At 49.2% G+C, this 13,737-nt stretch overlaps 1 protein-coding gene across 1 annotated transcript in view; it reads left to right on the forward strand.

Moving 5' to 3' along the window:
* Positions 1-13,737, forward strand: part of SLC5A1 (solute carrier family 5 member 1) — a 37,547-nt gene that overhangs the window by 16,427 nt on the left and 7,383 nt on the right. Inside the window, exons 3-10 of the mRNA XM_070399880.1 lie at positions 558-662; positions 1,276-1,335; positions 2,575-2,679; positions 8,403-8,508; positions 9,930-10,010; positions 11,202-11,422; positions 11,663-11,798; positions 12,518-12,625. Of these exons, the coding sequence (XP_070255981.1) occupies positions 558-662; positions 1,276-1,335; positions 2,575-2,679; positions 8,403-8,508; positions 9,930-10,010; positions 11,202-11,422; positions 11,663-11,798; positions 12,518-12,625 (922 nt within the window). The remainder of the gene's footprint in view (positions 1-557; positions 663-1,275; positions 1,336-2,574; positions 2,680-8,402; positions 8,509-9,929; positions 10,011-11,201; positions 11,423-11,662; positions 11,799-12,517; positions 12,626-13,737) is intronic.

The following is a 13,737-nucleotide window of genomic DNA, read 5'->3' on the forward strand; positions in this document are numbered from 1 at the left end:
AAGCAAATTAGATCTTGTCTCTGCCTTGCTTGAAAACCATCACACTTGGAATAAAATCTACACTTGCTATCCTGGCTTGCTAAGACCTATGGGATGTATCCCCACCTAGCTTTCCAGCCTCATCTCACACCACCCTGCTCCTTGTCCACCACACTCCAGCCACTCTGACCTTGGTCCTGCTTCTCCACCATGATGACCTTCCCGCTCAGGGGTCGTTGCTTTCCCTCTGATCTCAGAGTGGCTGACTTCTAGGGGAGGCCTGATGGGCTGTGGGGCTTCCCAGGTCTTCTTCACTATTGTGCATTGGGCTCACAAAGGACTCACGGACGATCTGATTTGGGGATACAGCCTACCTGTCCTTCCTCCAATCCTTTCCTTTTCATCTTCACTCTTATTACCCAAGTCCCCACAGTCACCTCCAGCACAGTCAGGTTCCTGGCCCCTCTCTGCTCTTTCCTGTCCTCCTCTTGCCTGGCACGTCTCTTCTCTCCTTGGCTCGCCCCTGAGTGTCCCGATGGGGATGGCGTCCTCACCCTCCTTTACCTTTGTGTTTCCAGATTGGAGCTTCTCTCTTCGCCAGTAACATCGGAAGTGGCCACTTTGTGGGGCTGGCCGGGACGGGAGCAGCTGCAGGCATTGCCACCGGGGGCTTTGAATGGAATGTGAGTAACATCAGAGACTCCGTGTCCTGGCGCTGAATGGAGCTCTAGCAGTCAGTCAGCCGGTTGAACCTATGCTCAGAGGTAGATGCTGTAGGTGTTAGGGAACCTCTCCCCGCCACCTTGCGGTGCAGATGAAGGAGCAGCCTTCAGGGCCCAGGGTCCTCCCCACCTTCCACCAGAGTAGCATGAGAAAACCACTGATATGAAGGCTACAGTGGTTCTTTCTTCTCTTAAAAAGCCAAGCACTCCTCTACCCTTTCAGCCATATTGGAGGTTTGGAAATGCTTATCACCAGATCCCCATTATTGTTATTATTATTATTATTATTATTATTTATTTTTTTAAAAGGTCTCTAAATGGTATTTTTCTCCCTGTAAACCAGGGAAGAGGAAAAAGGAGTTGCGATGTCACTGGGCAGTCACCAGGGGTCCCCTTCACTGTTGCTCAACTACCATTCCCTTGGGCCAGTCAGGCAGCAAAGACCCCACCAGCTCCCGATGGCCACACAGGGAGTTGTCCTCAGAGCCCAAAGAGAAACCGCTGGGGGATTGCTCTGCAGTGGCTGGGGGCCCCCAGGCGGCATGATCTGACTCCATTTCTTTTTTGGTTTTAGGCCCTGATTTTTGTGGTTGTGCTGGGCTGGATATTTGTCCCTATTTACATCAAGGCTGGGGTAAGTACCTACTGCGTGCGTGTGCACACACACACACACACACACACATACATAAACACACACATACACATACATAAACACACACATACACACACATAAACACACACATACACATACATAAACACACACACAAACACAAATACACACACAAACACACACATAAACACATTCACACACATAAACACACACACACACACACACGCACACACGAGCTCAATCCTCCTAGAAGACAGAGGAGACTATGCAGGATAAACGGCAGAGAAAGCCTGTGCCTCGGTAGGGACACTAATTAGATCCACTGAGTCATGCCGCGTGCCTGTAGGAAGCCTTCCTCAGCAGCCTCACTCTAGGCAGAGCCCTCTGCAGCATCCCGCCCTCTCAGGCCGGGTGTGTATTTACAAGGCACTGCCCTGCCTTTGCGCATGATCTGTGGTGTGTGCCTCTGCCCCGGAAGGGAAGCAGCATGAGCAAAGGATCACACTTCCCCTTCATTCACGTCCGCCCGCAGGTTCATTTGCTGAGCGTGCAACTGGCACTCAGCCATCAAATGCATGCCCCGACTCTCGAAGAAAGCACTGCCATTTTACCTCAGGCAGCTTTAGTGTCATCTCTTCAGTGAGATATAATGAGCACCTACTACGTGTAAGTCCATTGAAAGCGATATGGAAGAAACACTGGGCGGACGATGCAACTTCTGCAGGCCGTCCGTGACAGCTGTGTGATCCCAGGAGACAGCAGGCTCAGGGTTGAGGGACCAAGACAGAGTGTGGTTGGCATTTGCAGAAAGGAACTTGGAGAAGAGCTGAGCAGGCCCGCAACCACAACCCTTGGCAAGGCCTGTGTGCAGAGCAGGGCGAAGCACACACCCAGCCTGGCCACCTTGTTTGGTGCACTGAAAAGGTCTCTAAAAGGTGTCTTGTTCACAGTAGGTGCTTTGTATAGGAATATCTATCTAACAACCCCCACCTCCTCCAGGGCACAGATCTGCCTCCTTGGTTATGTGTTTATCGGGCATCTTCTATGTCCTGGGATAATACAGTTACCTCTGCAGTAAGGCATGTGGGACTGAAATGAGCAAAGGGCTGGAGGACAGCTGCCTGGCCACATCACAAACTTCTCTGACCAACAAGGGTTAAGCCTAGATCACACCTCTGACACCACTGTGGCTGCCACTGTTCTGCTTGCTCTGGGCCTTCTGGTCACTCTGGCTGGCCGTGACCTCCCTGACATCCCGTGCAGGTGGTGACGATGCCAGAGTACCTGAGGAAGCGATTTGGAGGCAAACGAATCCAGATATACCTCTCCGTCCTGTCCCTGTTGCTCTACATTTTCACCAAGATCTCGGTGAGTCCACTGCTTCCCTATCATTTAGCCCGTCTCCCTGCCAACCTAGAGCTGCAGGCACCGATTTCCAGAGCTGAGACTCCTCAGGGGTTGGCTGGCCATGGGGGTGTATTTAAGAACTGGACAGCGCTCTGGGCCGACCCACTGGAGCAAGACATGTATTCCTTCTTCACTTTTCCTTCCTCAAAAGTGTGCAAATCAACTTCTTTGGTTGGCAAAGCAAAACAAAGCAAAAGACTCAGGAAACCGCTGAAGTTCAGAGTTTTGGATTTCTTTGAATAGATACCCAGAAGTGGAATCCATGGGTCATTAGGAAGTTCTATATTTAATTTTTGATGAGCTTCCATACTGTGTTCCACAGTGGCTGTACCAATCTGCATTCCCACCAACAGTGCACAAGGGATTCCCTTTTCTTCACAGGTTGTCTTTTTTTTATGCTGTTGAGTTGAAAGAGTTTTTATATATTCTGGATAGTAGACCCCATTCAGATGTATGATTTGCAAATATTTTCTCCTGTTCTGTAGATTGCCTTTTCACTTTCTTGATAGTGTCCTTTGATGCACAAAAGTTTTAAATCTTGATGGAGTTCATTTTATCTACTTTTACTTTTGTTGCTCATGCTTAAGTCGTCACCGAATTCACTGATTGTGTGACACCAAAAAAATCCATTGACAGAGCCGAGGTCATGAAGTTTTATAGTCTTAGCTCTTCCATTTAGGTCTTTGATCCATTGTGAGTTAATTTTTGTGTATGATGTGAGGTAGGGGTCCAACTTCATTCTTTTGCATGTGGATATCCAGTTCTACCAGCACCATTTTTTTTTTTTTATTAGAGACTATAATTTCCCCATGGAATGGTCTTGCACATATGTTTTTCACACAACTCATTGAAAACCTGCTCTGGCCCATAGGGTTTTGTCTTGGAGTTGGAACTGATGCCCAAGATTACTGCGCCCTCCCTGCCCAGCTTCCTACTTCAAACTGCTACGCCCCTGACTGGTAGCCCTGTGCTCTCCCTGCCAAAGTGATGATTCCACCTCTTCCACTTAGCTTTTAGTTACAGTCCTATTCCATTAGAGATCAATGTGCGGACACTGCCCTGGGAAGTACTGGGGGCGGGGGGCCTAGAGAAACCAGCCTTCCTGAGGGGAGAGGGGCAGCAATGTGAGAGGAGGAAAAGAAATGTAAGCGGGGAGGGCGGGGAGGTCACCCTGAACTTGGGGGCAGTTGGTAGGGAACAGTTCCTCGGCTCAGCCTGTGAGCTGTCACCTGTTTAATGAACACGTAGAGCGCGGCACTTGGCCTCCCCTCCTCAGAAGCACGACTTCTCCAAGTCCACAGTTCAGGCGGGTGAAAGTCTGTTGGCTACAGTTGCTATGGAAAGGGCACTTTTTGCCCTCCCAGCGAGTAGAGGGGTAGTCATATAAAGACACGGAGTAGCCAGCCCCACTCCCTGCCTTCCCGACCAACTCACCTGTTGCTCAGGTTACTGATTAAACCGCCCAGGACATGGGGGCCCCCAGGTAGCTGAGGGGCAGCCTCCCTCGGCTCAGGTCCTGATGGAGCCCATTCCCTAGCAGTCAGCTTTTCCGGAATTCTGCTTTTTAATGGGGCTTCGTGTGGGATGTTCCCGCTCTGGGTGATTTCTGGGGCTCCTTCGTGGAGGCCTTGCCCTGTGTCCTACCTACTCCACCTGCTTCCCATCCCCAGCATTCCCTTGAAAAGTGCACAGGACGGACGATAGCTGCTCTTTATTGAGGGCCAATCTACTGAACGATGGGTGCCCCCCCCAGATTTCCTTAAATACCGTCGTTACTTTTCTTTTTACAGTTTTAAAAGTTGGGGGAGAAGGAATTTTAAAACACAATGTATTCTTTATGGATCTAGGGATATACATATATGTAGAAAAATATAAAATCATAGACCAGAAGAATACATACCAAGTTCAAGACAGTGTCTACCTTTTAAGAAGAAAGGAAATAGGTCAAGAGGGGAACAGGGGACTAGATGGCCTATCCCATCCTGTCATCCTCTGCCTCCATGCCATCCAAGACAGAGCAGGACGGTGCGGAGAACACAGACTCTGGGACCAGGGACACCCAAGATTCTATCCTGGCTTTGCCACACACCACCTGTGATTTGGGACAAACTTCTCTGAGACTCAGTTTTCTCTTCCAGGAAATGGAAAATGAAATTTTAAAAATTCTCTGGGGAACTAAATGCTCTCAATAATGGTCACCCCTGGTCCAAGTCATAGAAGTGGGTCCACTTTTACTTTTCAATGTCGAACTTTCTGTGTTGTTTATTTTTAAACCATATACATAAGTTATTTTACTTAAAAAATTATTTTTGGATTAAAAAAGACCTTGCCCTCTGCAGAAAATATCCCAGAAAAAAGGACCCTCATCTTTCAAAGCTGTTGGGGGAAGGTCACTGGACTTGGTGACAGGTAGTCTGGATTTTAGCCCGTGAGCAAGTCACTGACTTTGTTTCTCTCATCTGAAAAGCAGAGCTGTTTACCTGTTCCATCACCTTATTTTGGGGATCCAAACAATGCGTGTGTCTAAACGCTCTTGGTAAAGTGTAAAGTCACCCGGATATGAAGGAAAAAATACTCTATGAAGCACGATACCCAATGGGCACCCAGGAGATCCAAAGACTAATGTCAGAGCACCCAGGCTAACGTGGGCGCGGCTGTGGTCCCCCAGGCGCTCCTGGTGGCGTTCGGGGTCTAAGGGCAGAAGGCATTCCTCCCTGAAGCTAGGAGTGACTCATGGGAGGGAGAATTTGTCTTAGGTTTTTTTCCTATTTATCAGGGAGTTTTCCTTAGGATTCGTTATGTGCCCTGTTCGCTGGAAGTAGAGTACGTATTATAAAAACCAAGGTTTTTATTAGCCCAGCACTTCTCATAAGTGTTTATAGATTTTGTTTATAGCTTATCTTAGGAGTTGTGTGTTACTTATTTGTGACTAATAACAGCCAGGCAAATATTAATGAGGCTATCACAGTCTCCTATGATGCGTTGTCATAAAGCATGACAAATTAACTACTCTGGAAAATAAACCAATCAAGGGTGTTTTAAATGGCAGCAGTAATCTTGGAATATATACATTTTTTGCTCACTATGCTCATTAGCTAATCTACTGAATCATACTTAACAGCATTCCACTGAAATCAGTGAACGGAGCCCTTCAGTGGGAGTAACTACGAGAAGATACGGAGCTATGGGAGGGCCGGGAGGGGCCTTGGGATTACTCATCAGAGTTTCAAGTGGCCCAGTGTGGAGAGTTGGTGCCATTTCACCCTTAGCACGGCTAAGGGGCAGCTGGGGAGCCTTCTTCCTCAGCTGCTGCAGAGGGCAGGGTGGACTAGGTCTAGGACCCGGGAAAGAAATATCTTCCTTAATGGCGGTACTTCCCCACTTCCGGCCACTGAGGGTTTATTTATTTATTTTTTTAAAATATATTTTTATTGATTTCAGAGAGGAAGAAACTAGGAGATAGATAGATAGATAGAGAGAAAGAGAGAGAGAGAGAGAGAGAGAGAGAGAGAGAGAGAGAGAGAGAAGTATCAACGATGAGAGAGAATCATGGATCGGCTGCCTCCTGCAAGCCTCACAATGGGGAGCCAGTCTGAACCTGGGCATGTGCCCTGACTGGGAATCGAATCCTGACCTCCTGGTTCATAGGTCGATGCTCAACCTCTGACACGGAGAGGCACAATGTTTTATCCAGTCACTCAGGCCTAGAGTGGCAGCGCTGGGGTTAAATTCCAGGCCCTTTCACCAGCGGCCCTGAGGTTGTTGTTGGTGGTGATGGTGATGGGGACTCCTCTTTCTAAGTCACCATGATTCTCCCTGCCTCCTGCTTCTGCCTCTTCTCCTCCACCAGGAAATACAATGACATTAGATCCCCTGGGGCTAGAGAATTTGTAGGGGACCCAAGGCATAGGGTCCTCTTGGGGGAGGAGGTCATGTATTCACACATAGGCCTGGAGTTGGAGATGACGCAGAGGCAGGGTACAGGAGATTTGATTGGTGGGGACCCAAGTCACTGGAGGGTCCTGAGGAGCTGGAAGGAGGCAGAGAGGGGAAGATAAGACTAGAGCACCCATTTCCCAGGGCTCTGAACGGGTGGCCGTTTACATGCCCTGAAATGCATTAGATCTCATGCAATAAAACATCTCATCCATTGCATCTAGGGGCAGTCTAGTTTCTTTCCTACCTAGAGAGAGGAAAAGATTCACCTGGTGGTATTTTGGAGATGCCATGAAAATTCCATTTGGGTGACTCTAGCGCTCTCTGTTGGTTTAAATTAGCAACTGCACTGTCCAGCCAGGTAGAAGATTGTATATGTGGCTAAATGAAGCAGGGAGGAGAAAAAGAACTGTATCAAGAACTGGTGAATTTAGGGGTGCAAAGGGAACAATTCTCCCTCCAGTTATATGAGCGAATCTAGATGAAACCAAGCCTGCCATGCAAGCCTGCCATGCAAGAGGTTCTTGGCGAGGTTCTGGTTGTGTTAGGGTCAAGATGGACTCCATCTGGGCTGGAGAGATACAGTCATGATGTTGCTCGAATGTCTCTCCGCTCCAGGGTGGGGCTGGGGTTTCCCTCCCGTAGGACTCTCCAGCACGCCAACTTGCTTTTGGGACTAGATCTGAAAAACCTTTGCACACAAAGGTGTAAACAGTGGATAATCGCTTAGAGCAGCAGTCCACAGGTTCCTGGGGAGGAACCCCAAGGTATCGATAGTGGTTCCTTGTCCTGGCCTGCGAGGCTCAGTGGTTGAGCGTTGACCTATGAATCAGGAGGTCATGGTTCGATTCCTGGTCAGGGCACAGGTCTGGATTGTGGGCTCCATCCTCCAGTGTGAGGTGTGCAGGAGGCAGCTGATCAATGATTCTCTCTCATCATTGAAGTTTCTCTCTCCCTTCCTCTCTGAAAGAAATAAAAAATATAAAAAAATAATTGTTCCTTGGCAAACAGAGTTCCACAGTTAAATATCTTCGTGGAGGGTCCTTTACTATGCTTCCCTCCTGGGGTTCACAGCGCACGCTATATATTAAAGGCTCAGAGGAGTTGTGTGGTAAAGAAACTACCTTAATGTTGTTTAATCCGGCATTTCACAGGCCTCTTCGACCACAGCATCCTTTTCTCCTCCTAGAATATCTATTATGAGCTTAAATAAAGCTTGTGGAAAGCTTAGGGAGAGAGCAGGACTCTTGGGTGTTCGTATCCTTTTATTTTTATTTCATTGTGAGAGGAACACTCAGCCATGTGACCTGTCCCCGTCACAGGTTTTGAGTGTATCATTCACTGTTGTCGGCTTCTAAGTACAATGTTGTGCAGCAGACGCCGAGAACTTGTTCATCTTATGTAACTGAGACTCTGTGCCGACTGATGAGTAACTCCCCATTCCCCGCCCCCCCAGCATCTGGTACCCACCATTCCAGTCTTTGATTTTATGAATTTGGCTATTTTAGATAGACATGAAATTGTGCAGTACTTGTCTTTCATATTCTTAACCGGGGTTAAAAAGAAGAACTTTTGATTGTGGTATTTCAGCCAAAGGGCAAATGAGTGTGGGTCAATACTAGACCCTAGAAATCTCTGGCATCGACATTCCCCAGAAGACAGCTTCTGCTGGCTCCTTCAAGTTCACCTCCTGGCCCTGCAGCCAGCTGGTCTCTCTCACCCCTAATGCACCTCTCCTCTCCTTCCAGGCAGACATCTTCTCTGGGGCCATCTTCATCAACTTGGCCTTGGGCCTGGATCTGTACCTGGCCATCTTTCTCTTATTGGCAATCACTGGCATTTACACCATCACAGGTGAGTTATTCAAATGACTCGACTCAAGCCCAGTCCAGAGTTAGGCACTTGGGAAGGAGGAAAGCGAGTGTCTTCACTCGAGGAAAAGAGATACGCCCACGAAACAGATCGAGGATGGGGGATTTGCTTGTACAATGATTTGGGAATCACAGACCCTGACAAGTTATACGGGTTGCCCCCAGAAAACTCCAAGGTTGGCTGGAATAGTCAAGACAGCTTCTTCCAGGAGGCGGGGCAGGGCTTGCCCTTGCAGGTTGTGAAGAGAGAACTTGGCTAAGTTGGGAGAGTTGGGGAGGGAATGTCAGGTGCAGGGACAGGTGAGAGCAAGGAATGGAGGCAGGAATGGGCATGACGCAGGGCAGAGGCAGGGTGAGAGCAGATGCATTTAGTTGGAGGAGGGTGGTCAATGGGAGGTTAGGTGTGTGTGTGTGGGGGGCGGGGTATGACAGCGCCTGATCATTCAAAAGAGGTCACAGGGCAGGGGCCTTAGAAGCCAAACAGAGGTCTTGGAATTGATGTGACCAGGACTGGGAGGCACTGTGGGGAAGAAAGAAGGGAGTGACACATGCAAAGAGATTTTAGAGGAAGACTCAAGAGGTGACAGGAGAAGCTGATGACATGAGTAGCAACTGGGGACACCTCTGAGGAGGTGTTGCTCTGCCCAGTCCAGGGGCCAGGCTCAGTGACGAAATTTGCTGCTCAGCTGGAACTTCATATGAGCTTTGGGGACAAGAAGTACTTAGAGGGTCTGAGAATAGAGTCAGCATACAAGTAGCCCTTTAAATGCGTCCATTTGGTAATGTCCCCAGATATTTTGTAGAGTGTCAGCTCTTTGCTCTTCCTGCCTTCATTTGTGGCAGATGCTTTTCTTTTCTTTCTTTATTTTTTTTAAATATATTTTTATTGCATTCAGAGAGGAAGGGAGAGGGAGAGAGAGAGAGATAGAAACATCAATGATAAGAGAGAATCATTGACCAGCTGCCTCCTGCACGCCCCACACAGGGGATCAAGCCCGCAACCCGGGCATGTGCCCTGACTGGGAATCGAACCATGACCTCCTGGTTCTTAGGTCGATGCTCAACTGCTGAGCCACACCGGCTGGCCTAGATGCTTTTTCTTACTACAGAGGAGCCATCTCCTGGCTTAGAAGGATCACTTCGAGCTCTTCCTCCTCCAAGAGGGAGAAACATTTCTCCTTTCCTCAAGGTCTTCCCAGCATTGCTGTGACGAGTGGAGTTGTTGGATCATGCTGGGTGGCAGACTGTTGTCACAGGACAATAGGAGGAAGGAAGGGAAGGCGGGCGACTGAGGGGTGTGTTCACACGGTGTGCAGAGCGAGAGGGGCAGCAGTGGGTCAGGAGGCAGACTGCCTGGTTGCTCTCCTGCGTGAGGTCAGATACATTGTCTCCTTGTCCGCGTAGGGGGCCTGGCGGCTGTGATTTACACGGACACCTTGCAGACGGCCATCATGCTCGTGGGGTCTTTCATCCTGACCGGGTTTGGTAAGTGGGGCTGCGGAGGCGGGGAGGCTGAGGTAGAGGCCCAGGGAGAGAAAATCAAGTCCAGGGTCTCTGCCTGCCTTTCCCAGGGAGTGGTCCAGCCCAGAGCAGCCATCACTGTGGGTGTGCAGGGGCACCTTTCTCAGCCCTGGAGGTCCCAGGGTGGGCCTGACCCGGACAACACCTGTATTCCCTGCTACCCCCTCTAGACACTTGGGGCCAGTGGTCCCCACTGGGAGTCTGTGATGATGTAGTCTCCTCTCCACAGAGAAACTGGGTAGAAAAAAGAAAGGATAAGACTTAATATTAAATATATTCAAATGTGTCTTAAATCTCAGGTTATAGCTTATCTACATTTTGGTGTCAAATGTCCTTTCTTTTATGAATCGATGATAGTGATTATTTGCTTGCTTATGTCCTTATTTGACAACATTTTTAAAGCTCAGCCACTCTCTATTGGCCCCTCTCCCCTCTAATGTTGTAAACTGTCTTCTGTCTGTGGAACCCTAAAGGAAGACTAGACACCCTCCCTCTAGAGGCAGTTGATATGGGAGGATAGAAAATGCATTGTATTCTGAAGGGGCCCAGGTTCTTGGGGTGTCCTGTGAAGCCTCTGATCGGCCTTCTATCTTCCAAGAGCTTCCATTGGGTTTCCCCAGCGGTGCCCCCGGGGGGTTGGGGGGCAGAGAGCAGAGGAGGCTGTCCGCAGGGCAGGGACTGGAATGCCTTCTTCAAGGACACAGTCACCAGGGGCCCGGGCTCCAAGGCTCCTCACCCATGCTCTGCTCATCCCTGCACTTGGCTGGGATCAGGGGTGGCAGGGCCTGGTCTGTGTCTCTAGTCTGTGTCTGGGGTCCCAAAGGCTACTGCGGGGGGGAGGGGAAAACAGAGTTTTTGAACCTGGTTCCAAACCAAGGTCTTTCTTTTAATAAGTCAAGTAGCTTCCCTTTGTAACGATGCTTAGGGTTGGAGTCCGTTCAGGGGTCATGGCTTTGGAGCCTCAGAGTAGTCCCCGAGGAGGCTGGGCAGGGGTAAGGATGACGAAGCCGAGGCCAGAGAGTGACTTGCCTGAGGCCACACGGAGGGCCCTGGCTGTGGGGCAGGATCTCTCGGTGTCTCGGGCATCCACAGGGGAAACTGCCGTGAAGAGTGGAGAGTTTCAGGATGCTGATTTTTGTGACTGATGTTTTTCAGCTTTTAATGAAGTGGGAGGGTATGAGGCCTTCATGGAAAAGTACATGAACGCCATTCCAAGCAAAGTTTCTGACGGAAACATCACCATCAATAAGGAATGCTACACGCCCAGGAATGACTCCTTCCACATCTTCCGAGACCCCCTCAAGGGAGACCTGCCGTGGCCGGGGCTCATCTTTGGGCTGTCCATCCTCGCCCTGTGGTACTGGTGCACGGATCAGGTACCCGCACTGGATGTGCAGGGGGGACAAGGTCTCCCCCGGGGTGCTGCAGGAACTCCTGTCTGTCTGTCTGTCTGTGGCTTGTGGGGTTGGGAAAGGTAGGGCAGGGCTCACGGGGCCCGGGGGTCACTGAGCCTTGGTAACATGGGAGTGCCAGGCCAAGCACCCAGGATGTGGGGGAGGGGAGCTGGGGTGGCCAGAGGCGTCAGGACCAGCACCTCACCCCGCCTTTCCTGCCAGGTCATTGTGCAGCGCTGCCTGTCAGCCAAAAACATGTCCCACGTGAAGGCGGGCTGCGTGATGTGTGGGTACCTGAAGCTGCTGCCCATGTTCCTCATGGTGATGCCAGGAATGATCAGCCGCATCCTGTACACAGGTGATGCCTTCTGCTGGTCTCAGTGGCCGCTCTCCCCCATTCCTGGCTCTGAGCCACTTCAAAAGCCCTGTCGCTCCCCTCCTTCCGTTCCTCCTCCTCCTCCCCCTCCTCCTCCTTTTCCTCTTCCTCCTCTTTCTTTTCTTGCCATGCATTGCCAAGTATTATTGATCTCCCCCAGCGGTTCTCAACCTGTGGGTCGCGAACAATGAAAATACATCCTGCATATCAGATATTTACATGACGATTCGTAACAGTAGCAAAATTACAGTTATGAAGTAGCAATGAAAATGATTTTATGGTTGGGGGTCACCACAACATGAGGAACTGTATTAAAGGGTCTCGGCATTAGGAAGGTTGAGAACCACTGCTCTAGACAGTGAGCAACTTGATGTCACAGAAGCCACAGAATTGCCTCCCCTGGTTTTTGCAAATTCTCTGAACCAGGAGGTCACGGTTCAATTCCTGGTCAGGGCACAGGCCCAGGTTGCAGGCTCGATCTCCAGTGTGGGGTGTGCAGAAGGCAGCTGATCAGTGATTCTCTCTCATCATTGATGTTTTTATCTCTCTCTCTCTCTCTCTCTCTCTCTCTCTCTCTTCCTCTCTCTCCCTCTTTCTACCGTTCTCTGAAATCAGCGAAAACATATTTTTAAGAAAGAAAGTGAATCTTGGACGTATTTCCCTGATGTCTGTTGCTGACACGGCTCTTCATCTCTCTCCAGATAAAATTGCCTGCGCCCTCCCCTCGGAATGTGAGAAATATTGCGGCACCAAGGTTGGCTGTACCAACATCGCCTACCCGACCATGGTGGTGGAGCTCATGCCCAACGGTGAGATTCGTCCCCACTGGCGGGGTCTTTCTTGGGAGGCTGATTGGGCTCGGGCTTCTCATGGATTCTGTGGGCCTTCTGGGCAAGGCCATTTCCATGCCTGGAGGTCAGTTGGGAAAGCCTCATTCCAGGTGTCCTCAGTTTTTGAGTAGGTCTTACCTTGTGGCAAGCAGACATAGGACTAGGTTTGGCTCTCAGACTTGGCACTGGTCTGTTGTCAGTCAGGCTCGGAAAGGAGATGATCTGAAAATGCGTTAGGGAAAAACACGGCTTTTCCATGTTCATCTGGAAGGTCTTTCAAAGTTCTCCCACAGACGTTGACATGGCGGCTTGAACTAAGTGGAGTTTTACCTGGAGAATGAATGAAAAACATGGAGAGAAAGGCAAGGAGTGGTTTTAGCTCTAGCATGAGGACGTTTGAGGCAGCTGACGGATGGGATACAACTTCTCACTATAGAGAATGTGTTCTCCTAGAAGATTGAGAACATAGAGTCCACTTTGGTTAGAGTTTTGGGGTAGACCTGTGGGGTTACTTTTCATATTGCATAAGGAAGAAAAATCTAATTCTGGCTCAAGAGATGCAGATTTAGTTAGGTTAGGGGGTCTCAGGAGATCCAAAATTCAAAGGTATTGGCCAGGAAAACTTAGAATAAACTTCTACACAATTTTATCACTGAAAGGAAATGTAGAGATCATCTAATCAAACTTCTTCATTCTGCAGTTGGGGAAACTGAGGCCCGCAGAAGGAAAGTGACTTTTCCAAGCCACACAGCAACTCAGCGTCTGGCTTGTATAATTCTGCTCAAGGCTGGAATAGAGGAATTTGAGATGGTCTTAAAAAAATAAAAAAGATTGGATGCATCACCTTGGGCAAACCATTTGGATTCAAATTCTATAAATATGGGAGTAATAGTTAACTATTCCACTTAGCTGGGCTGCTTATTAATTAAGGTTGCAATTAGTAAGAATCACATGGCTCTTTTATTTTACTTTTTAATTTTTTTTGTTAATCCTTGCCAGAGGATATTTCTCCATTGATTTTTAGGGAGAGTGGAAGAGAGAGGGAAAGACAGAAACATCGATGTGAGAGAAACACATCGATTGGTTGCCTC

Source organism: Myotis yumanensis, unplaced genomic scaffold (assembly GCF_028538775.1).
Source record: "Myotis yumanensis isolate MYYU_CA2020_CCGP unplaced genomic scaffold, mMyoYum1.0.hap1 SCAF_19, whole genome shotgun sequence".
Taxonomy (NCBI): domain Eukaryota; kingdom Metazoa; phylum Chordata; class Mammalia; order Chiroptera; family Vespertilionidae; genus Myotis; species Myotis yumanensis.